Source organism: Notolepis coatsorum, assembly GCF_963971535.1.
Source record: "Notolepis coatsorum genome assembly, chromosome: 4".
NCBI classification, from domain to species: domain Eukaryota; kingdom Metazoa; phylum Chordata; class Actinopteri; order Aulopiformes; family Paralepididae; genus Notolepis; species Notolepis coatsorum.
Window position 1 is genome coordinate 112,517,805 of NC_140168.1, and position 22,693 is coordinate 112,540,497.

At 47.1% G+C, this 22,693-nt stretch overlaps 1 protein-coding gene across 3 annotated transcripts in view; it reads right to left on the reverse strand.

Annotated features, from left to right (window-relative positions):
* tbc1d14 (TBC1 domain family, member 14) overlaps positions 1-22,693 on the reverse strand; it is a 206,705-nt gene that overhangs the window by 26,431 nt on the left and 157,581 nt on the right. For all 3 annotated transcript variants that reach the window (XM_084312894.1, XM_084312895.1, XM_084312896.1), the window contains 5 exons: positions 21,080-21,197; positions 10,251-10,357; positions 6,216-6,296; positions 4,390-4,478; positions 1,382-1,453 (listed from right to left, as the gene is read on the reverse strand). In XM_084312894.1, the coding sequence (XP_084169020.1) occupies positions 1,382-1,453; positions 4,390-4,478; positions 6,216-6,296; positions 10,251-10,357; positions 21,080-21,197 (467 nt within the window). The remainder of the gene's footprint in view (positions 1-1,381; positions 1,454-4,389; positions 4,479-6,215; positions 6,297-10,250; positions 10,358-21,079; positions 21,198-22,693) is intronic.

The following is a 22,693-nucleotide window of genomic DNA, read 5'->3' on the forward strand; positions in this document are numbered from 1 at the left end:
AAGAAAAATCCGGAATCCACATTTTACTTCTCAGGCATGTAACCCGAGCCGATCGGATTCATTGTGGACCCTCAGAACAGGGTGGAATACATATGTACAGTATGTAGCGTTGGATCAATAAAAGCGATCGATATTTGGAATGGCGATCAGGAATTGGAATAATCTTTTTGGATAACATCTGATCTCAGGTAAGGAATCCATTTGACCAGTCTTAGGATAATCAGACCTGTTTTCACGGAGATAAGCTTTTCCCCTATGTGTGATCTGGCTGTTTGGCTGTGCATGCGATCAGGAAATAAGAGAATCGATTTTTCAGATCGCCTATATAGCGTACACATATACTATCGATAATCTAGCGTTTATTTGAAAACTATTCATAAATAGGCCGAAAAATGACAGGGTTTTTGTGTATTCTAGAATATATATTCCAGTAAAGGGCGATTATCATGGAATATTTATATTTTCCTTGAAAACGAGGGCTTTTCAAAATGCTATAAAACGAAAATGAACCGATAAAAAAACAATCCGCTTCGACAATGTTGACTGGAAAACGAGTCATTGATAAGCGACGGGCAGATTAGACACATAAGAAGAAGGCCGGATGGCTGAAAGCGTTTTATGCATTATACAACTTGTGCATATAAAAATAAAAACAACGATTTTCCCCGAGTGCGGTCCCTATTCCATTTTTTGCAACTTAATTAATGTTGGACTACGCACCTGTCTGAGCGCAGTGGTTACCCCTTTTTCTACTTAAGATTAGACACATAGCCATAATTTAAAACATAGATTAGGCGTTATTAACGCTAACATTGAAGTGGATGGTGGGCATTCAAGCACTAAATCGTGCGCCCCCTGCTGGCACTGAAAGTGTTAAAGGCTTTGTAGACCAATAAGAGGACCTTGAAGTCTATTCTAAAGCGCACCGGGAGCCAGTGGAGGGAGGCCAGTACAGGGGTGATGTGAGCTCTCTTCCGGGTACCTGTGAGCAGTCTAGCGGCAGCGTTTTGGGACATGCATGCAGAGAGGGACATTGATAGGAGCCCATAACTGAAAAGGAGGGGCCTTTTGTGTGTGTTTTATGGTGTTCCCTGAGGTCTTGGTGTCTTAACCCTTTCACAGCCACACTACAGAAGGTTAACCCTTTACTATCACACTACCGACGGTTAGTGTGGCAGTGAAAGGGTTAACCTGCTGTTGTGCGACAGTGAAAGGGTTATTGGTCGTGCGGCAGTGAAAGGGTTAATGTGGTATTTTGAAGGGATCTTTGACCATGTTTATCAATTCTCGAGTGATCCTAAATGGTTTAAGTAGCAGTCTCCTAGAAGGCAAAGTATAGGTCAGCGACACAGACGGCAGACGGTGTGAGACAGAGCCTTACGTATCCCACGTCGGGCCGGTAGCAGGTGTAGGCTCCCAGGATGCTGTGCAGCACATCGTAGTAGGGGCCGCCCTGGTGACGGAGCACGGAGGGGTTAGACAAGGGAACACCTTCACACAGACAGACAGACAGACAGACAGACAGACAGACAGACAGACAGACAGACAGACAGACAGACAGACAGACAGACAGACAGACAGACAGACAGACAGACAGACAGACAGACAGACAGACAGACAGACAGACAGACAGACAGACAGACAGACAGACAGACAGACAGACAGACAGACAGACAGACAGACAGACAGACAGACAGACAGACAGACAGACAGACAGACAGACAGACAGACAGACAGACAGACAGACAGACAGACAGACAGACAGACAGACAGACAGACAGACAGACAGACAGACAGACAGACAGACAGACAGACAGACAGACAGACAGACAGACAGACAGACAGACAGACAGACAGACAGACAGACAGACAGACAGACAGACAGACAGACAGACAGACAGACAGACAGACAGACAGACAGACAGACAGACAGACAGACAGACAGACAGACAGACAGACAGACAGACAGACAGACAGACAGACAGACAGACAGACAGACAGACAGACAGACAGACAGACAGACAGACAGACAGACAGACAGACAGACAGACAGACAGACAGACAGACAGACAGACAGACAGACAGACAGACAGACAGACAGACAGACAGACAGACAGACAGACAGACAGACAGACAGACAGACAGACAGACAGACAGACAGACAGACAGACAGACAGACAGACAGACAGACAGACAGACAGACAGACAGACAGACAGACAGACAGACAGACAGACAGACAGACAGACAGACAGACAGACAGACAGACAGACAGACAGACAGACAGACAGACAGACAGACAGACAGACAGACAGACAGACAGACAGACAGACAGACAGACAGACAGACAGACAGACAGACAGACAGACAGACAGACAGACAGACAGACAGACAGACAGACAGACAGACAGACAGACAGACAGACAGACAGACAGACAGACAGACAGACAGACAGACAGACAGACAGACAGACAGACAGACAGACAGACAGACAGACAGACAGACAGACAGACAGACAGACAGACAGACAGACAGACAGACAGACAGACAGACAGACAGACAGACAGACAGACAGACAGACAGACAGACAGACAGACAGACAGACAGACAGACAGACAGACAGACAGACAGACAGACAGACAGACAGACAGACAGACAGACAGACAGACAGACAGACAGACAGACAGACAGACAGACAGACAGACAGACAGACAGACAGACAGACAGACAGACAGACAGACAGACAGACAGACAGACAGACAGACAGACAGACAGACAGACAGACAGACAGACAGACAGACAGACAGACAGACAGACAGACAGACAGACAGACAGACAGACAGACAGACAGACAGACAGACAGACAGACAGACAGACAGACAGACAGACAGACAGACAGACAGACAGACAGACAGACAGACAGACAGACAGACAGACAGACAGACAGACAGACAGACAGACAGACAGACAGACAGACAGACAGACAGACAGACAGACAGACAGACAGCTCTGCCAGCCTCACAGCTACTTGCAGAAGCTGGGATGTGAGTTTTTAGTCAGTGGTGGAGAGATGGCTCATCTACATTCACACTGCAAGGTCACTTACAAACATGTCGTCAGACGGCCACCAGGAGGTGCTGTTTGTTTAATTTACCATGACTGAGGCAAATGTGATAATATATATCTTGATATGGTTCATCAATACTGAGGTAAATGTGATAATATAAATTGATATGGTTCATCAATACTGAGGTAAATGTGATAATATAGCTTGATATGGTTCATCAATACTGAGGTAAATGTGATAATATAGCTTGATATGGTTCATCAATACTGAGGTAAATGTTTTTTTTTTAATCCACTTTTTCTCCTCCTGTTTTTCTGTATTTTTCCTTCCATCCCAATTTAGTCGTTATGCCAATTCCCCCCTCCCCTTCCTGGTCGTTGCGCGCATGTGCTCCCCACTGGTCGGTCCAGGGAGCCCTGAAGTCTATCACATGCTTCCTCCGATACATAGGAGACAGCCAGCAGCCTCTTTTCACCTGGCAGCGAGGACTCTCATTGGGGAAGTGTAACGCGTGGGAGGTCACACTACCCTCACCATCTCCCTCCCTCGCTGGGCAGGCGCCCTGACCGACCTGTAGGAGTCGCTGTTTACAACGACCAGATCACCACCCACCGGCTTCCCTCCCGCTGACACCGGCAATTGTGTCAGTATGACGACTGACCAAGCCGGAGGCACCGCTGACAGCTGGATTCGATGCCAGTGTCTCTGCGGTGGTAGGCAGACACTTGGTCCGCTGTGCTACCCGGCCGCACCAAGTACTGAGGTAAATGTGATAATATAACTTGATATATTTCTTTTTATCCACTTTTTCTCCTTATTTTTCTATTTTTCTCCCCTCCCAATTTCGTAATTCCAATTCACCCCTCCCCTGTCTTGAACGTTGCTAGACTATGCCTCCCACTGGTCGGCTGTAGTGAGGACAGAAGCCTTGCATCACGTGTCCCCTCCGGTACACGAGGAGGCAGCCTGTCGCATCTTTTCACCAGATCTCTCGAACTCTCAGTGGGAGGCTCACGCTGCCCCCGATACTTCCTGTTTCTGCTGTACAGGCGTCACCCAACCGACCTGTAGGAGTCGCTGTCCACAACGTCCAATCCCCACCCACCGGCTTTCCCACCCCTAACACTTGCCTATTGTATTAGTATGAACGACCGGCCAAGCCGGAAGCAACGCAGAGAGCTGGGCTCGATACCAGCATCTCCTGCGTTAGTGGCGAGCGCCTTGCCCACTGCTACCACCCAGCCGCTCCAATATAACTTGATATTGATCAGTACTGAGGGACAGCTTGATGAGGGTTAGGGTTAGATAAGATATATCCACTGACCTGCTGGAAGATGCAGAGGTGAGGGAAGGTCCTGGAGATGTCGAGCTTGATGAGCTCCAGGCTAGACTCTCTGTCTGAAGAGCCTGAGTCTGGAGAGCAGGAGGGAAACATCCACACAGACATAGACTGTGATATTCTGGGAGCCCATATTATATGGATACAATAATAATCAAATTATTATTATAATCTTTTCTTTTATTATTGGAGTGAGGTGAAATGTGTTTGTTTATTAAAGGATCCCCAATTAGAGACACATGAACGAGCCTCTCGTCGTCCTGGACCAAACAAATACAATACAAATGAACAACTAAAAATACAAAGTAAAATAAAACAAAACACTAAAATTTTAAATGAATACAAATATACAAATTCACATTATAAAATCAAATCTAACATTCCAGTCAAATAAAAAGAAATATAGAGAGCGAGAGAGAGCGAGAGAGAGCGAGAGAGAGAGAGACACAGACAGACAGACAGACAGACAGACAGACAGACAGACAGACAGACAGACAGACAGACAGACAGACAGACAGACAGACAGACAGACAGACAGACAGACAGACAGACAGACAGACAGACAGACAGACAGACAGACAGACAGACAGACAGACAGACAGACAGACAGACAGACAGACAGACAGACAGACAGACAGACAGACAGACAGACAGACAGACAGACAGACAGACAGACAGACAGACAGACAGACAGACAGACAGACAGACAGACAGACAGACAGACAGACAGACAGACAGACAGACAGACAGACAGACAGACAGACAGACAGACAGACAGACAGACAGACAGACAGACAGACAGACAGACAGACAGACAGACAGACAGACAGACAGACAGACAGACAGACAGACAGACAGACAGACAGACAGACAGACAGACAGACAGACAGACAGACAGACAGACAGACAGACAGACAGACAGACAGACAGACAGACAGACAGACAGACAGACAGACAGACAGACAGACAGACAGACAGACAGACAGACAGACAGACAGACAGACAGACAGACAGACAGACAGACAGACAGACAGACAGACAGACAGACAGACAGACAGACAGACAGACAGACAGACAGACAGACAGACAGACAGACAGACAGACAGACAGACAGACAGACAGACAGACAGACAGACAGACAGACAGACAGACAGACAGACAGACAGACAGACAGACAGACAGACAGACAGACAGACAGACAGACAGACAGACAGACAGACAGACAGACAGACAGACAGACAGACAGACAGACAGACAGACAGACAGACAGACAGACAGACAGACAGACAGACAGACAGACAGACAGACAGACAGACAGACAGACAGACAGACAGACAGACAGACAGACAGACAGACAGACAGACAGACAGACAGACAGACAGACAGACAGACAGACAGACAGACAGACAGACAGACAGACAGACAGACAGACAGACAGACAGACAGACAGACAGACAGACAGACAGACAGACAGACAGACAGACAGACAGACAGACAGACAGACAGACAGACAGACAGACAGACAGACAGACAGACAGACAGACAGACAGACAGACAGACAGACAGACAGACAGACAGACAGACAGACAGACAGACAGACAGACAGACAGACAGACAGACAGACAGACAGACAGACAGACAGACAGACAGACAGACAGACAGACAGACAGACAGACAGACAGACAGACAGACAGACAGACAGATAGATAGATAGATAGATAGATAGATAGATAGATAGATAGATAGATAGATAGATAGATAGATAGATAGATAGATAGATAGATAGATAGATAGATACAGTGAGTCTCTACCTTCAGTTTCAGCATCAGAGGCAGGTGCAGGTAGGCTCTTCCACTTCTCTCTCGCCCGGGACAAACAGATGCTATACAGCTCTGTGGAGACACACAATACAATGCTTCAGTGGATATGAGAGAGAGAGAGAGAGAGAGAGAGGGGAGAGAGAGAGGGAGAGAGAGAGATGAGAGAGAGAGAGAGAGGAGAAACAGAGGAGAGAGAGAGCTAGCTGTGAGCTAGCAGCAGTCTATGTTGCTGCCTGCCATAGACTGAGGGACAGTGAGTGACAGTCACCTGACACACGTTTATACTGTGATGTTTTAAGTTTTGATGATATTTTTATGTACTTTGACATTGATATCTGTTTTGTAATTCATGTTTAATGTTAATATTAATCATTTGCTTTGGCAACATGTACAAGTTACGTCATGCCAATAAAGCCATTTGAATTTAATTGAATTGAATTGAATTGAATTGAATTGAGAGAGAGAGAGAGATACAGAGAAGACGGCCACCTGGAGGACTTCCTGAAAGACCAAAGCTTATTTGTGGATATTACTGTGATGTCAGAGATAATCATATATTACTGTGATGTCAGAGAGAATCATTATGCTTATAATTTTCCACAAGATGCGTCATTCAGCATGAGCAAAAACAAAGAGAGACTATCGATTAATTCATAAGGGTAAAGTCCTGCTCGATTGCCAGAACAATTTTCGTTTCAGTCCTTGAATCAAAATGTCTGTACAAACAAAAATGATATATGGGTCCAATGACAATAAAAAAGAATAATAGTAAATAAAAATATGATTATTATTATTTTGGACTGATTGTACCTAAGGTTACACAGACCACAATAATGATTAGGAAGCTATTAACACTTTGACTGCCAGGGGGCGTCTTTAGACGTCTTTGCTGGCGATGCTAAAGTTGCCGGGGGACGCTTTACGTCGTCTTTATATCAATATTTCAAAAATCTGCGATCTGATCCATAATGTCCCTCCGCTGGCCTGAGACACAAGTGTGATCTCCTCTCAATCCTCTAGCGGTTCAAGACCGCCATCTGGTGGCCGATCGGCAGATCGAAACCGGATGTCAACCTTTAACCCGGTAGGACTCACTCCATATGGGGTCCGGGCACTCGCTAATGTTAGAGAGACTCCGTCTTCACACAGTGAACATCGATCGCTGCAAATAACTCGAAAAAACAACATGATTTGGACGTATATATTATTATACAACCTGGAAATGGACCGACTATTTCAACATCCCATAATGGAAAACTGTCTACCCCACGCTGATCGCCCAACGGCCCGCGGAGACTGGGGTGAGTTTTAGCGTGTAATATTACCGTGTTCGACACTAACTGCTATGATGAACATTTGACCCACATTAGATGATTGGTATAACGCTGCCCACGGAATTATAAACGCCCCCTCGCCCATCCGGTCAACATCAGATGACGTGTAGTAACTTCTAGAAGTACGTCTAGTTGAAATTTTTTATATCGCCCCGATTGCCATCAAACTGTATTTCATCATCAATATAATGCATTTGGGGCTATATATCACGTTCTGGAGAAAGCTGCAGAAAGAGATGAAAACATACTTATACATTAGACCATACTTTACTATGAATATGTGAATGAAAAAGTTTAACGTTGCTACAATACATATAGGACTTTGAATGGGCCCTAATAATGGCAATGTAGCAATAGAATTTAAAAAGTTATAGCCCTGCAAAGAAGGGGACTTTCTCCATAGACAAATAGCGCTGGCAATCTATGGTATATCATTAATTTAACCTTAGGCAACCAAAGTGTTAACACTTTCAGTGCCGTTCACGTAGATCTACAGTTCTGTCGTCCGATCGTCAGTGTTGGGCAAGTTACTTTAAAAAAGTAACTAGTTACAGTTACTAGTTACTTCTTCCAAAAAGTAACTAAATTACTTACTCAGTTACAAATTATAAAAGTAACTAGTTACTTCAGAAAGTAACTATTGCGTTACTTTCAAGTTTCTTTTTTACATAAACAACATACACAAATCTAAACTATTTTAATGTTGCTGTGGGACAAAGTGAGACTAGCCTCCAATCAAATGCCATGTATGTAGATATTATAATTACTATGTTTATATAGTGGATCATACAAATACAAACAGAATAGATGTTTTGGAACTTTTGATATGTATTGCCCCTCAACAGGCCACAACTGGGCAACATTAAATTATGCTTGTTAAGCACTATACCAAAAATAAATAACAAATATATACTGATTCATTGAACATTTTAATTAACAGATTGCAAATGGGTACAATACAGTACGGCTCAATACACACAATTGTTAAGGGGATGCAGACCAGAGAAAGAGTTTTCGCCCCCATTTTCAATTCATGACATTTATGACGAAAGTCTTTCTCTGGTCTGCATCCCCTTAACAATTGTATGTATTGAGCTGTACTGTACTGTACCCATTCTGCAATCTGTTAATAAACTTTTCAATCAATCAATCAATGACATACACAACATACAGATATAAGAATCTAATCGAATCATCTAAACTAATCTAATCATTACATTTAAGACATGCATGACATACAGAGATATATATATCTCTGAGCACCTGAAGCCTGTGCTATTAAACCAGGAAGTGCAGCACTGTTGATAAGGCTGTCAGCACTGCAGTAGAGCCACTCAGTGCCCTGCGCTGCAAAGAGTGAACACAAAACGCTCATGGACCCGCGGTCTCATGTTGACTGAGTCGCTTGTGTTGTTAGTTGGATTCGTTTTGGATTATTTGGGCTCAAAACGTACACTACACAGACCGCGGTCTCATGCTGACTGATCAGTGATCGCTTGTCTTGTCGCGCTGTGTGTCAGACTCTGGATGCTTTAGACACCCGCCCACCTCCACCTCTGATTGGCTGTGACATTTTATTCAACCTCAGCCAATCGTCAGCATGTATGCTTGGCTCGCGCACTGTCCACTAAACAAGGAAGAACATATTATTGCCTCTCGGTGCAGAGATCTGTCTGATGAAAGAAACAGGTTCATTCATAGTAACGCGCTGCATTTTTTTTGCAGTAACGCTAACGGCGTTATTAAGATTGGAAGAGTAATCCGTTAGATTACTCGTTACTGAAAAAACGAATGCCGTTAGTAACGCCATTACTTATAGCGCCGTTATTCCCATCACTGCCGATCGTTGAGTGCCGGTCTAAACCACATTGCATGCGTGCACCACAAAGGATAATAGTGATGATCTAGCATTGATTTCAGGAAGATCGGATAATCAGGCGAAAAATGACAACGTGTTTATTGAATTACACAAAAACGCTGTTTTCGTGTATTTTCCCTGGAATTGCTCAGAAGCAGCCGGACTATGTTCATATTCAAAACGGTATCAAACGGAAATGTACAGATAAATGTACAGACAAAAATTATCTGTTTTTTGCACGTTGACCAGAAGTAGCTCAATGAGACTCGAGGGCGTTATTAGACCCATAGCGATACTATAAAATATAGGTTTAGTTCTACAAACTACAACTATGTTTACATGGGGTTAATGGGCGGCATGGAAGTGGTCACTTCCCGGAAGGGGCGTGGCACTCAATGTGTTAACACATTGGTTGCCAGCCGGATATGACGATTTATCGCTTGGATGCCACCACGTTAATCAATGGGAGGACAAGCACATTTGCGAACGCATAAACTATATCTTAAATTATGGCTATGTGTCTAATACACCCGTCGCTTATCAATGACTTGCTTGCAGTCAACATGTACGAAACGGATTGTTTTTCATCAGTACATTTCCGTTTTATACCATTTTGAATACGAGTATAGTTTCCGAGAGTTCTAGTAATTTCAGAGAAATTCCGCCAAAATAGCCATTTACTGGAATACACAAAACACATTTTCCGGCTGATTTATGAATCGTTTTCAAATAAACGCTAGATTATCGAGAGTATTGGTGTTCTTATGCACGATACAAAAGCGGGCTGAAAAATCATTTATTTTTGCCACGTGTGGAGAGGTGCGGCAGACGTACCGTGGGTGATGTTGAGCTCGTTGCCCACAGCCAGGCTCCACACCCTGCCTCGGACACTGGGGGGCACACCCTGCCACCACAGCTCTCTGACCCGCCGCGACGTACACCTGGGGGGGAGGGGGGGGGGGGGGAGTTAACCTCTTAACTCATTCAGCGTCATCGCTTAATGAGCCAGGGGGCGCTAGAACGCCATCGCTTTAATCAATGGGGAGACTGCGACATTTGCGAGTGCTTAAAATATATCTTAGTCCCCCCTATGGAACCTACTATTTATCAAGGACTTTAAGTCTGTTAGGAAATGATGCTCCAACCCCATCACACTATGTTCCATCAAGGCCTGGAAGACTGTCCGTAAGGTGGAGGGCCGAGCCAAGCTGACCTCTCCTCTTACCCCGATCGTAGGCAATCCTGACTTTAAGCCAGACCAAATTGGCGGCGGCTTCAAGACCTGGCATAAACAGGGCATAACTGATCTTGGCCACCTGTTTGATGGCCGGACCCTAATGTCCTTTACACAGCTGCAGCAGCGGTATGGCCGATTGAAAGCAGAATTTTACCTACAAATTAGGCAGTTTATCACCAAGGACACCTCACTTTTAACGAACAGCTTCACCTCGCAGGTGGAGAAAGCCCTCTCCTTGCAGATCCCCAAAAAACAAATATCTATCTTCTATAGTACTCTGAACCTTAATTCATCTTTATCTTCCTTTGTTACTAAACAATCCTGGGAAAAAGACTTGGACATAGAAATCACAGATGCAGACTGGCAGGATGCGTGGACCTACGCAAAAAAAATCTCTGTTTGCAACCGCACCAAGGCTATTCAAATTAGAATCTTGCACCGCATTCATATTACCCCCGCCCTTAAGAGTAAAATGGATCCCAATGCGTCCCCACTTTGTTTTAAATGTAAGATAGAGACTGGAAACCACGTCCACTGCTTTTGGACCCGTGTAAAGCTTCAGAGCTATTGGTTCGACATCGTAGAGGAACTATCTGACATATTTCACACCCCGATCGAGCTGGATCCCCTCTGCCTTTTACTGGGCCTCCCAGATATTCATATTGCCAACTTCAAACATAAGAGACTGTTCAATTGGTTGACATTTGCTGCTAGAAAGAACATCCTATTGTTTTGGATCAAGGATGAGGTCCCATCAAAGAGGTCATGGCACAATATCATAATGGAATGCATTCCCTGTGAGTATATTATGTGCATGCTGCATTCCAAGTTGGACACTTTTTATGAGATCTGGGACCCTTATCTATCACATATTGGACCTGCGCTATCCACCACTGTACTCGCCGGATGTCCCCATTACCAGTAACCCCCCAATGGACCATTGCTGCCTTGTTTTGTCTGGTTGTACTGGCGTACTTGTTGCAGAGGGAATACACGGCCACATGCACACGCTCACATGCACACGCTCACACTACACATATACATTCACACATAAAACATGTACATAGGTAAGGCACACGCACATATGGGTAGGTAGAACACGCATATATATAGCACACAAGATAATGCACACATGAGAGCCACACTTATTATTTTTCTTTTTTTAATTTTTATATATTTTTTTATTTAATTCTTATTGTTTTACTTTCTTGTTTGCCTGTCTTGTGCTGTTATTACTGTTGTTAGTGTCACTATTATTATTATTGTTAATGGTATTGTATTGTGATGTCTTGTTCTATGTTGAAAATTGAAAATAAAAACATTTATAAAAAAAAATATATATATATATATATCTTATATTATAGCTATGGGTCTAATACACCCGTCGATTGTCAGTGAGTTGCTTCCAGTCAACATGCACAAAACATTGTTTTTTCATTCTTACATTTCCGTTTTATACCGTTTTGAATATGAATATAGTTTGGGTGATTCTGAGTAATTCCAGGAAAAGACGCGATAATAGCGTTTTAGCAGAATACACTAAACACGTTGTCATTTTTCGCCTGATTATCGAATCTTCCTGAAATCAACGCTAGATTATCGTTATCATCCTTCCTCGTGCATACATGAAATGGCCCTCGTAGCGGGGAGCTCGCCCCCACCCCCACCGCAGCCAACGGTAAAAAGCACATACACATACACACAGATAGCTTTGATCGCGGTAGAAAGAAATATCAGATCAATGCAAGATTGGATATATAGAGTCCTTACCTGGTCTCTGATGTAATGCAAAATAAATAATCCAATTATCTGATCGCCATTCCAAGTTCTGGTCGTGGAGCTCCGTCTCACATTGCCCAGGGGGGGGGGGGGGGGGGGGCAGCATCGCAGATGTAACGTTGTAAACGCTAGTCCTGCCGGAGTATTTACACCCCGCCCGCACGGCTCAGATCGTCCTAGAAAAGAAACTACACCATTTCTAATGGAGTGCAATACCAGCTGGAAGGCGTAGGCGGCGGTATTTGCCCTTTTGCGAGCTCAGACCCATTCCCAACGATAACATCAGGCTGGATGGATGAAAAATGTATGGATATAGCTAATAAAAGAAATAACGATTAAAACCTGACTTTTCTCGTGATTGGCGCTGAACGGTTGGCGAGTTAACCCGACTTTTCTTGTGACTGGCGCTGAATGAGTTAAGCATCGGACGGCCCGACAGCGTCTGCTCTCGTCTGTTGGCTCCGGGCTGCGTTTTCGCCGATCAACCGATACATTGTTGGAAAGTTGCATTTTCGATCGTCCCCACACTCAACCTATTGCGCGATTCCATTCTCGAGTTACAAGGCGAAACATCCGGCGAGCGTCATTTGACAAGTCGCTCGGACGATTGACCGCGTCCGGTTGTGAGCGCTCCTGAACTGACCGGTCATCGCTGACGGTGAAAATGATTGACCACCAGGGAGCGTCTGCTCCGAAGCGAAGTGGGGGAAGGTGACACATGAAGACAAAGAAGTCCATTGTTTTGACCAGAGCCTCTGAAAGAATGGGAGCGGACGGCCATTTTGGATAATCATGCCAAATTTGTACTGGTACACGCATTACAAAAACCTTTGTAAAACATACATTTTCCATGGGATCCAGATCCTATTGGTCAACAGTGGCAGACTGTGGTTGTACTGGGCAGCTGCTAGTGGTCAACAGTGGCAGACTGTGGTTGTACTGGGCAGCTCCTAGTGGTCAACAGTGGCAGACTGTGGTTGTACTGGGCAGCTCCTAGTGGTCAACAGTGGCAGACTGTGGTTGTACTGGGCAGCTGCTAGTGGTCAACAGTGTCAGACTGTGGTTGTACTGGGCAGCTCCTAGTGGTCAACAGTGTCATACTGGTTGTACTGGGCAGCTCCTAGTGGTCAACAGTGTCATACTGGTTGTACTGGGCAGCTCCTAGTGATCAACAGTGTCATACTGGTTGTACTGGGCAGCTCCTAGTGGTCAACAGTGTCAGACTGTGGTTGTACTGGGCAGCTCCTAGTGGTCAACACTGTCAGACTGTGGTTGTACTGGGCAGCTCCTAGTGGTCAACAGTGGCAGATTGTGGTTGTACTGGGCAGCTCCTAGTGGTCAACAGTGGCAGACTGTGGTCGTACTGGGCAGCTGCTAGTGGTCAACAGTGGCAGACTGTGGTTGTACTGGGCAGCTCCTAGTAGTCAACAGCGGCAGACTGTGGTTGTACTGGGCAGCTCCTAGTTCAAGTTCAAGTTCTTTAATAGTTGTCATACAGAAGTACAGAATACTTTCATACAAAATGCTTCTTACTGTTACGCTCCAGAGACTGTGCTAGACAAGATAGTATCAAATAACATAATAACATAATATAGCATGAATTTAGAAGAAGAAAAATGAGGTCACAGTGTTCGGTATAGACATATGTACAATGTTCTGAGTTACCATATAATATACAATACACAATACTATGCAGTGTACTAATGTACAGTACTATCTAGTGCAAAGCAGAAATGGGATGAGGTACAATTTTAGGTACAATTTTAGGTACAATTTACAGTAAGGTGTACGAGTTGTAGTGCAATCCTTCATCCATAAATATAAAGTGTGGGGAGTGGGTGCTACAGTGTGTTTGTTTAAAGTGGGTGTGTGCTATAAAGTGTGTGGAGTGGGTGCTACAGTGTGTTTGTTTAAAGTGAGTGTGTGCGTGTGGATGTGTGTGCTATGTGCGTTTGGTGGTTGTTGTTGTGTAGTGTTCATTCATTGTTCGTTTAGCAGCCTGATGGCCTGGGGATAGAAGCTTCTTCTGAGTCTTTCTGTGCTCGCCTTGAGACTCCGGTATCGCTTGCCTGACCGCAGCAGTTCAAAGAGGCAGTTGTTCGGGTGACTGGAGTCTTTAATGATTCTCTTAGCCTTGCCCTTGCAACGCTTGTTGTAAATGTTCTGGAGGGTGGGGAGCCCCCCTCCAATTGTGCGTTCGGCTGAACGTGTCACTCTTTGTAGTCTGCTTCGGTCTTGTGCAGTGCTATTCCCAAACCAGGAGGTGATGTTGCCGGTCAAGATACTCTCTATTGTACATGAGTAGAAGTTCTTAAGGATCTTCTGGCTGACTTGGAACTTCCTTAGGCGCCTGAGGAAGTAGAGGCGTTGTCGTGCCTTCTTCACAACACTGTCAATGTGTGTGGTCCATGTCAAGTCCTCGGATATGTAGGCTCCGAGGTACTTAAAGCTGTTGACTCTCTCAACCGGTGCCCCGTCGATGCTGAGGGGGCTGTAGTCCTTGACCCCCGACCTCCTGAAGTCCACAATCATCTCCTTTGTTTTGCTGACGTTCAGGGAGAGGCTGTTTTCCTGGCACCATCCCGCCAGGACCTTGACCTCTTCCAGGTAGGCCCTCTCGTCGTTGGCAGAGATCAGGCCCACCACCACTGTGTCGTCAGCAAATTTGATGATTGTATTGCTACTCCGCTGAGCCACACAGTCGTGTGTGTACAGGGAGTAGAGGAGGGGACTCAGAACACAGCCCTGGGGGGCCCCTATGTTGAGGGTGATGGATGAGGAGGTGCAGTTGCCTGCTCTCACCACCTGGGGTCTGCCAGTCAGGAAGTCCAAGACCCACTGGCAGAGGTCATAGCCCAAGCCCAGGTCCCTGAGCTTGGCTATGAGTATGGAGGGGACTATGGTATTGAATGCCGAGCTGTAGTCGATGAATAGCATTCTCACATAGTTCCCCTGCCTCTTGTCCAGGTGTGATGCTGCTGTGTGCAGCACATGGGCTATGGCGTCCTCCGTGGACCTGTTGGGGCGGTATGCAAATTGCAGGGGGTCCATGTTGATGGGGAGGGAGGAGCAGATGTAGCCCTTTACTAGCTTCTCAAAGCACTTCATGGCTATGGAGGTGAGAGCTACAGGGCGGTAGTCGTTGAGGCAAGCAGGCTTGGATTTTTTGGGTACAGGGATAATAGTGGACTTCTTCAGGCAGGTGGGGATGACAGCCTGTTCTAAGGACAGGTTAAATATGTCAGTGAATACTGGGGCCAGTTGGTCGGCACAGACTTTTAGGACGCGGCCGGGGATGCCGTCCGGACCGGCTGCCTTCCTGATATTCACTTTTTTAAAGGTCCGCCTCACCTCATGCTCTGTTACCCTGAACACTGCGCCTCCATCAGCAGCCGACCCCCCCCCCCCCCCTCCCCCATTGCCGTGGCTTGTGAGCTGGTGTTGTTATTACCAGCATCAAACCTCGCATAGAAGGTATTGAGGTCATTTGCTAAGGAGATGTCACTGTTCAGTTTGAGGGAGGCGCCTTTGTAGTCTGTCATCGTTTTGAGCCCCTGCCACATAGCTCTAGAGTCAGCTTGTTCAAACTGGAGTTCAATTTTATCCCTGTAGCGCCGTTTGGCCTCTGACACTGTCCTCCTTACGTTGTATCGCGCCACCTTGTGGTCATTCATGTTGCCTGCCACTAGGCCGTCGTTGTATGCTTTGGTGCGCTCTCTCAGAGCTTCACGGACGGATTTGTCTACCCAGGGTTTTTGATTTGGGTAAACTTTCATTTTGGTAGTGGGGATTGTTTCTTCCACCCTAGTACAAACATAGTCCAGCACTGTTTCCGTGTAGACATTAATGTTATCTGTGTCGCGGATAAGTGGTCAACACTGTCAGACTGTGGTTGTACTGGGCAGCTCCTAGTGGCCAACAGTGTCAGACTGTGGTTGTACTGGGCAGCTCCTAGTGGTCAACAGTGTCAGACTGTGGTTGTACTGGGCAGCTCCTAGTGGTCAACACTGTCAGACTGTGGTCGTACTGGGCAGCTCCTAGTGGTCAACAGTGGCAGACTGTGGTTGTACTGGGCAGCTCCTAGTGGTCAACAGTGTCAGACTGTGGTTGTACTGGGCAGCTCCTAGTGGTCAACAGTGTCAGACTGGTTGTACTGGGCAGCTCCTAGTGGTCAACAGTGTCAGACTGTCGTTGTACTGGGCAGCTCCTAGTGGTCAACAGTGTCACACTGTGGTTGTACTGGGCAGCTCCTAGTGGTCAACAGTGTCAGACTGTGGTTGTACTGGGCAGCTCCTAGTGGTCAACAGTGTCAGACTGTGGTTGTACTGGGCAGCTCCTAGTGGTCAACACTGTCAGACTGTGGTTGTACTGGGCAGCTCCTAGTGGTCAACAGTGTCAGACTGTGGTTGTACTGGGCAGCTCCTAGTGGTCAACAGTGTCAGACTGTGGTTGTACTGGGCAGCTGCTAGTGGTCAACAGCGGCAGACTGTGGTTGTACTGGGCAGCTCCTAGTGGTCAACAGCGTCAGACTGTGGTTGTACTGGGCAGCTCCTAGTGGTCAACAGTGTCATACTGGTTGTACTGGGAAGCTCCTAGTGGTCAACACTGTCAGACTGTGATTGTACTGGGCAGCTCCTAGTGGTCAACAGTGTCAGACTGGTTGTACTGGGCAGCTCCTAGTGGTCAACAGTGTCAGACTGTGGTTGTACTGGGCAGCTCCTAGTGGTCAACAGTGTCAGACTGTGGTTGTACTGGGCAGCTCCTAGTGGTCAACAGTGTCATACTGGTTGTACTGGGCAGCTCCTAGTGGTCAACAGTGTCAGACTGTGGTTGTACTGGGCAGCTCCTAGTGGTCAACAGTGTCATACTGGTTGTACTGGGCAGCTCCTAGTGGTCAACAGTGTCAGACTGTGGTTGTACTGGGCAGCTCCTAGTGGTCAACAGCGTCAGACTGTGGTTGTACTGGGCAGCTCCTAGTGGTCAACAGTGTCAGACTGTGGTTGTACTGGGCAGCTCCTAGTGGTCAACAGTGTCAGACTGTGGTTGTACTGGGCAGCTCCTAGTGGTCAACAGTGTCAGACTGTGGTTGTATTGGGCAGCTCCTAGTGGTCAACAGTGTCAGACTGTGGTTGTACTGGGCAGCTGCTAGTGGTCAACAGTGTCAGACTGTGATTGTACTGGGCAGCTCCTAGTGGTCAACAGTGTCAGACTGTGATTGTACTGGGCAGCTCCTAGTGGTCAACAGTGTCAGACTGTGGTTGTACTGAGCAGCTCTTAGTGGTCAACACTGTCAGACTGTGATTGTACTGGGCAGCTCTTAGTGGTCAACACTGTCAGACTGTGGTTGTACTGGGCAGCTCCTAGTGGTCAACAGTGTCAGACTGTGGTTGTACTGGGCAGCTCTTAGTGGTCAACACTGTCAGACTGTGGTTGTACTGGGCAGCTCCTAGTGGTCAACAGTGTCAGACTGTGGTTGTACTGGGCAGCTGCTAGTGGTCAACAGTGTCAGACTGTGGTTGTACTGGGCAGCTCCTAGTGGTCAACAGTGTCAGACTGTGGTTGTACTGGGCAGCTGCTAGTGGTCAACAGTGGCAGACTGTGGTTGTACTGGGCAGATCCTAGTGGTCAACAGTGTCAGACTGTGGTTGTACTGGGCAGCTGCTAGTGGTCAACAGTGGCAGACTGTGGTTGTACTGGGCAGATCCTAGTGGTCAACAGTGTCAGACTGTGGTTGTACTGGGCAGCTCCTAGTGGTCAACAGTGTCAGACTGTGGTTGTACTGGGCAGCTCCTAGTGGTCAACAGTGTCAGACTGTGGTTGTACTGGGCAGCTCCTAGTGGTCAACAGTGTCAGACTGTGGTTGTACTGGGCAGCTCCTAGTGGTCAACAGTGTCAGACTGTGGTTGTACTGGGCAGCTCCTAGTGGTCAACAGTGTCACTGTGGTTGTACTGGGCAGCTGCTAGTGGTCAACAGTGGCAGACTGTGGTTGTACTGGACAGCTGCTAGTGGTCAACAGTGGCAGACTGTGGTTGTACTGGACAGCTGCTAGTGGTCAACAGTGTCAGACTGTGGTTGTACTGGGCAGCTGCTAGTGGTCAACAGTGTCAGACTGTGGTTGTACTGGGCAGCTCCTAGTGGTCAACAGTGTCAGACTGTGGTTGTACTGGGCAGATCCTAGTGGTCAACAGTGTCAGACTGTGGTTGTACTGGGCAGATCCTAGTGGTCAACAGTATCAGACTGTGGTTGTACTGGGCAGCTCCTAGTGGTCAACAGTGTCAGACTGTGGTTGTACTGGGCAGCTGCTAGTGGTCAACAGTGGCAGACTGTGGTTGTACTGGACAGCTGCTAGTGGTCAACAGTGGCAGACTGTGGTTGTACTGGACAGCTGCTAGTGGTCAACAGTGTCAGACTGTGGTTGTACTGGGCAGCTGCTAGTGGTCAACAGTGTCAGACTGTGGTTGTACTGGGCAGCTCCTAGTGGTCAACAGTGTCAGACTGTGGTTGTACTGGGCAGATCCTAGTGGTCAACAGTGTCAGACTGTGGTTGTACTGGGCAGATCCTAGTGGTCAACAGTATCAGACTGTGGTTGTACTGGGCAGCTCCTAGTGGTCAACAGTGTCAGACTGTGGTTGTACTGGGCAGCTCCTAGTGGTCAACAGTGTCAGACTGTGGTTGTACTGGGCAGCTCCTAGTGGTCAACAGTGTCAGACTGTGGTTGTACTGGGCAGCTCCTCGTGGTCAACAGTGTCAGACTGTGGTTGTACTGGGCAGCTCCTAGTGGTCAACAGTGTCAGACTGTGGTCGTACTGGGCAGCTGCTAGTGGTCAACAGTGTCAGACGGTGGTTGTACTGGGCAGCTCCTAGTGGTCAACACTGTCAGATGGTGGTTGTTCTGGGCAGCTCCTAGTGGTCAACAGTGTCAGACTGTGGTTGTACTGGGCAGCTCCTAGTGGTCAACACTGTCAGACGGTGGTTGTACTGGGCAGCTCCTAGTGGTCAACACTGTCAGACGGTGGTCGTACTGGGCAGCTGCTAGTGGTCAACACTGTCAGACGGTGGTTGTACTGGGCAGCTCCTAGTGGTCAACACTGTCAGACGGTGGTTGTACTGGGCAGCTCCTAGTGGTCAACAGTGTTAGACTGTGGTTGTACTGGGCAGCTCCTAGTGGTCAACACTGTCAGACGGTGGTTGTACTGGGCAGCTCCTAGTGGTCAACACTGTCAGACGGTGGTTGTACTGGGCAGCTCCTAGTGGTCAACACTGTCAGACGGTGGTTGTACTGGGCAGCTCCTAGTGGTCAACACTGTCAGACGGTGGTTGTACTGGGCAGCTCCTAGTGGTCAACAGCGTCAGACTAAAAAGAATACTGGATCCAGTCACTGTCTGGTCTGTGTCTCTACTGTGTCTCTACTGTGTCTCTACTGTGTCTGTCTCTACTGTGTCTCTACTGTGTCTCTACTGTGTCTGGTCTGTGTCTCTACTGTGTCTCTACTGTGTCTCTACTGCGTCTGGTCTGTGTCTCTACTGTGTCTCTACTGTGTCTCTACTGTGTCTCTACTGTGTCTGGTCTGTGTCTCTACTGTGTCTCTACTGCGTCTGGACTGTGTCTCTACTGTGTCTCTACTGTGTCTCTACTGTGTCTCTACTGTGTCTGGTCTGTGTCTCTACTGTGTCTCTACTGTGTCTGGTCTGTGTCTCTACTGTGTCTGGTCTGTGTCTCTACTGTGTCTCTACTGTGTCTGGTCTGTGTCTCTACTGTGTCTCTACTGCGTCTGGACTGTGTCTCTACTGTGTCTCTACTGTGTCTCTACTGTGTCTGGTCTGTGTCTCTACTGTGTCTCTACTGTGTCTCTACTGTGTCTCTACTGTGTCTGGACTGTGTCTCTACTGTGTCTCTACTGCGTCTGGACTGCGTCTCTACTGTGTCTCTACTGTGTCTCTACTGTGTCTCTACTGCGTCTGGACTGCGTCTCTACTGTGTCTCTACTGTGTCTCTACTGAGTCTGGACTGTGTCTCTACTGTGTCTCTACTGTGTCTCTACTGCGTCTCTACTGTGTCTCTACTGTGTCTCTACTGTGTCTGTCTCTACTGTGTCTCTACTGCGTCTCTACTGTGTCTCTACTGTGTCTCTACTGTGTCTGGTCTGTGTCTCTACTGTGTCTCTACTGTGTCTCTACTGTGTCTCTACTGTGTCTCTACTGTGTCTGGTCTGTGTCTCTACTGTGTCTCTACTGTGTCTCTACTGTGTCTCTACTGTGTCTCTACTGTGTCTGGACTGTGTCTCTACTGTGTCTCTACTGTCTCTGGACTGTGTCTCTACTGTGTCTCTACTGTGTCTCTACTGTGTCTCTACTGCGTCTGGACTGTGTCTCTACTGTGTCTCTACTGTGTCTCTACTGTGTCTCTACTGCGTCTCTACTGCGTCTGGACTGTGTCTCTACTGTGTCTCTACTGTGTCTCTACTGTGTCTCTACTGTGTCTCTACTGTGTCTCTACTGTGTCTGGTCTGTGTCTCTACTGTGTCTCTTCTGTGTCTCTACTGTGTCTCTACTGTGTCTGGTCTGTGTCTCTACTGTGTCTCTACTGTGTCTCTACTGTGTCTCTACTGTGTCTCTACTGCGTCTGGACTGTGTCTGGACTCACATGCTGCTCCAGTTGGGCAGGATCTCCAGGTTCCATGTCTGGGCCGCGGTCCCGATGCTCTCCTCTAACCTGCAGCGCTCCTCCAGCTGTTTCCTCCTCTTCTGGGCATCCTTCACCTCTACAGGGAGAGGGGGGGGGGGATCGTTAAGAGAGTCAGGTCTAGACATGATGACAAAAAGCATCCTGTTTCCTCAACAACAACAACAACAACAACATGGAAGTTTGGGCGATTATGGGAGCAGAAAAAACAGTGTTGCAGACATAGGAAGGGGAGGAGTCTCAGACAGAGAAAGGGGAGGAGTCTCAGACATAGGAAGTGGAGGAGTCTCAGACAGCGGAAGTGGAGGAGTCTCAAATAGCGGAAGGGGAGGAGTATCAGACAGTTGGTTTTACAGGGTGGTTTTAGTGTGGACTGTCTCTTTAGTTCGAGCGCTACAGAGTGGTTTTAGTGTGGACTGTCCCTTTAGTTAGAGCGCTACAGAGTGGTTTTAGTGTGGACTGTCCCTTTAGTTAGAGCGCTACAGAGTGGTTTTAGTGTGGACTGTCCCTTTAGTTAGAGCGCTACAGAGTGGTTTTAGTGTGGACTGTCCCTTTAGTTAGAGCGCTACAGGGTGGTTTTAGTGTGGACTGTCTCTTTAGTTAGAGCGCTACAGAGTGGTTTTAGTGTGGACTGTCTCTTTAGTTAGAGCGCTACAGAGTGGTTTTAGTGTGGACTGTCTCTTTAGTTATGTAGAGCGCTACAGAGTGGTTTTAGTGTGGACTGTCTCTTTAGTTAGAGCGCTACAGAGTGGTTTTAGTGTGGACTGTCCCTTTAGTTAGAGCGCTACATGGTGGTTTTAGTGTGGACTGTCCCTTTAGTTAGAGCGCTACAGGGTGGTTTTAGTGTGGACTGTCTCTTTAGTTAGAGCGCTACAGGGTGGTTTTAGTGTGGACTGTCTCTTTAGTTAGAGCGCTACAGAGTGGTTTTAGTGTGGACTGTCCCTTTAGTTAGAGCGCTACAGAGTGGTTTTAGTGTGGACTGTCTCTTTAGTTAGAACGCTACAGAGTGGTTTTAGTGTGAACTGTCCCTTTAGTTAGAGCTCTACAGAGTGGTTTTAGTGTGGACTGTCCCTTTAGTTAGAGCGCTACAGGGTGGTTTTAGTGTGGACTGTCCCTTTAGTTAGAACACTACAGAGTGGTTTTAGTGTGGACTGTCCCTTTAGTTAGAGCGCTACAGAGTGGTTTTAGTGTGGACTGTCCCTTTAGTTAGAGCGCTACAGAGTGGTTTTAGTGTGGACTGTCCCTTTAGTTAGAGCGCTACAGAGTGGTTTTAGTGTGGACTGTCTCTTTAGTTAGAACACTACAGGGTGGCTTTAGTGTGGACTGTCCCTTTAGTTAGAGCGCTACAGAGTGGTTTTAGTGTGGACTGTCCCTTTAGTTAGACGGCTACAGGGTGGTTTTAGTGTGGACTGTCCCTTTAGTTAGAGCGCTACAGAGTGGTTTTAGTGTGGACTGTCCCTTTAGTTAGAGCGCTACAGGGTGGTTTTAGTGTGGACTGTCCCTTTAGTTAGAGCGCTACAGTGTGGTTTTAGTGTGGACTGTCCCTTTAGTTAGAGCTCTACAGGGTGGTTTTAG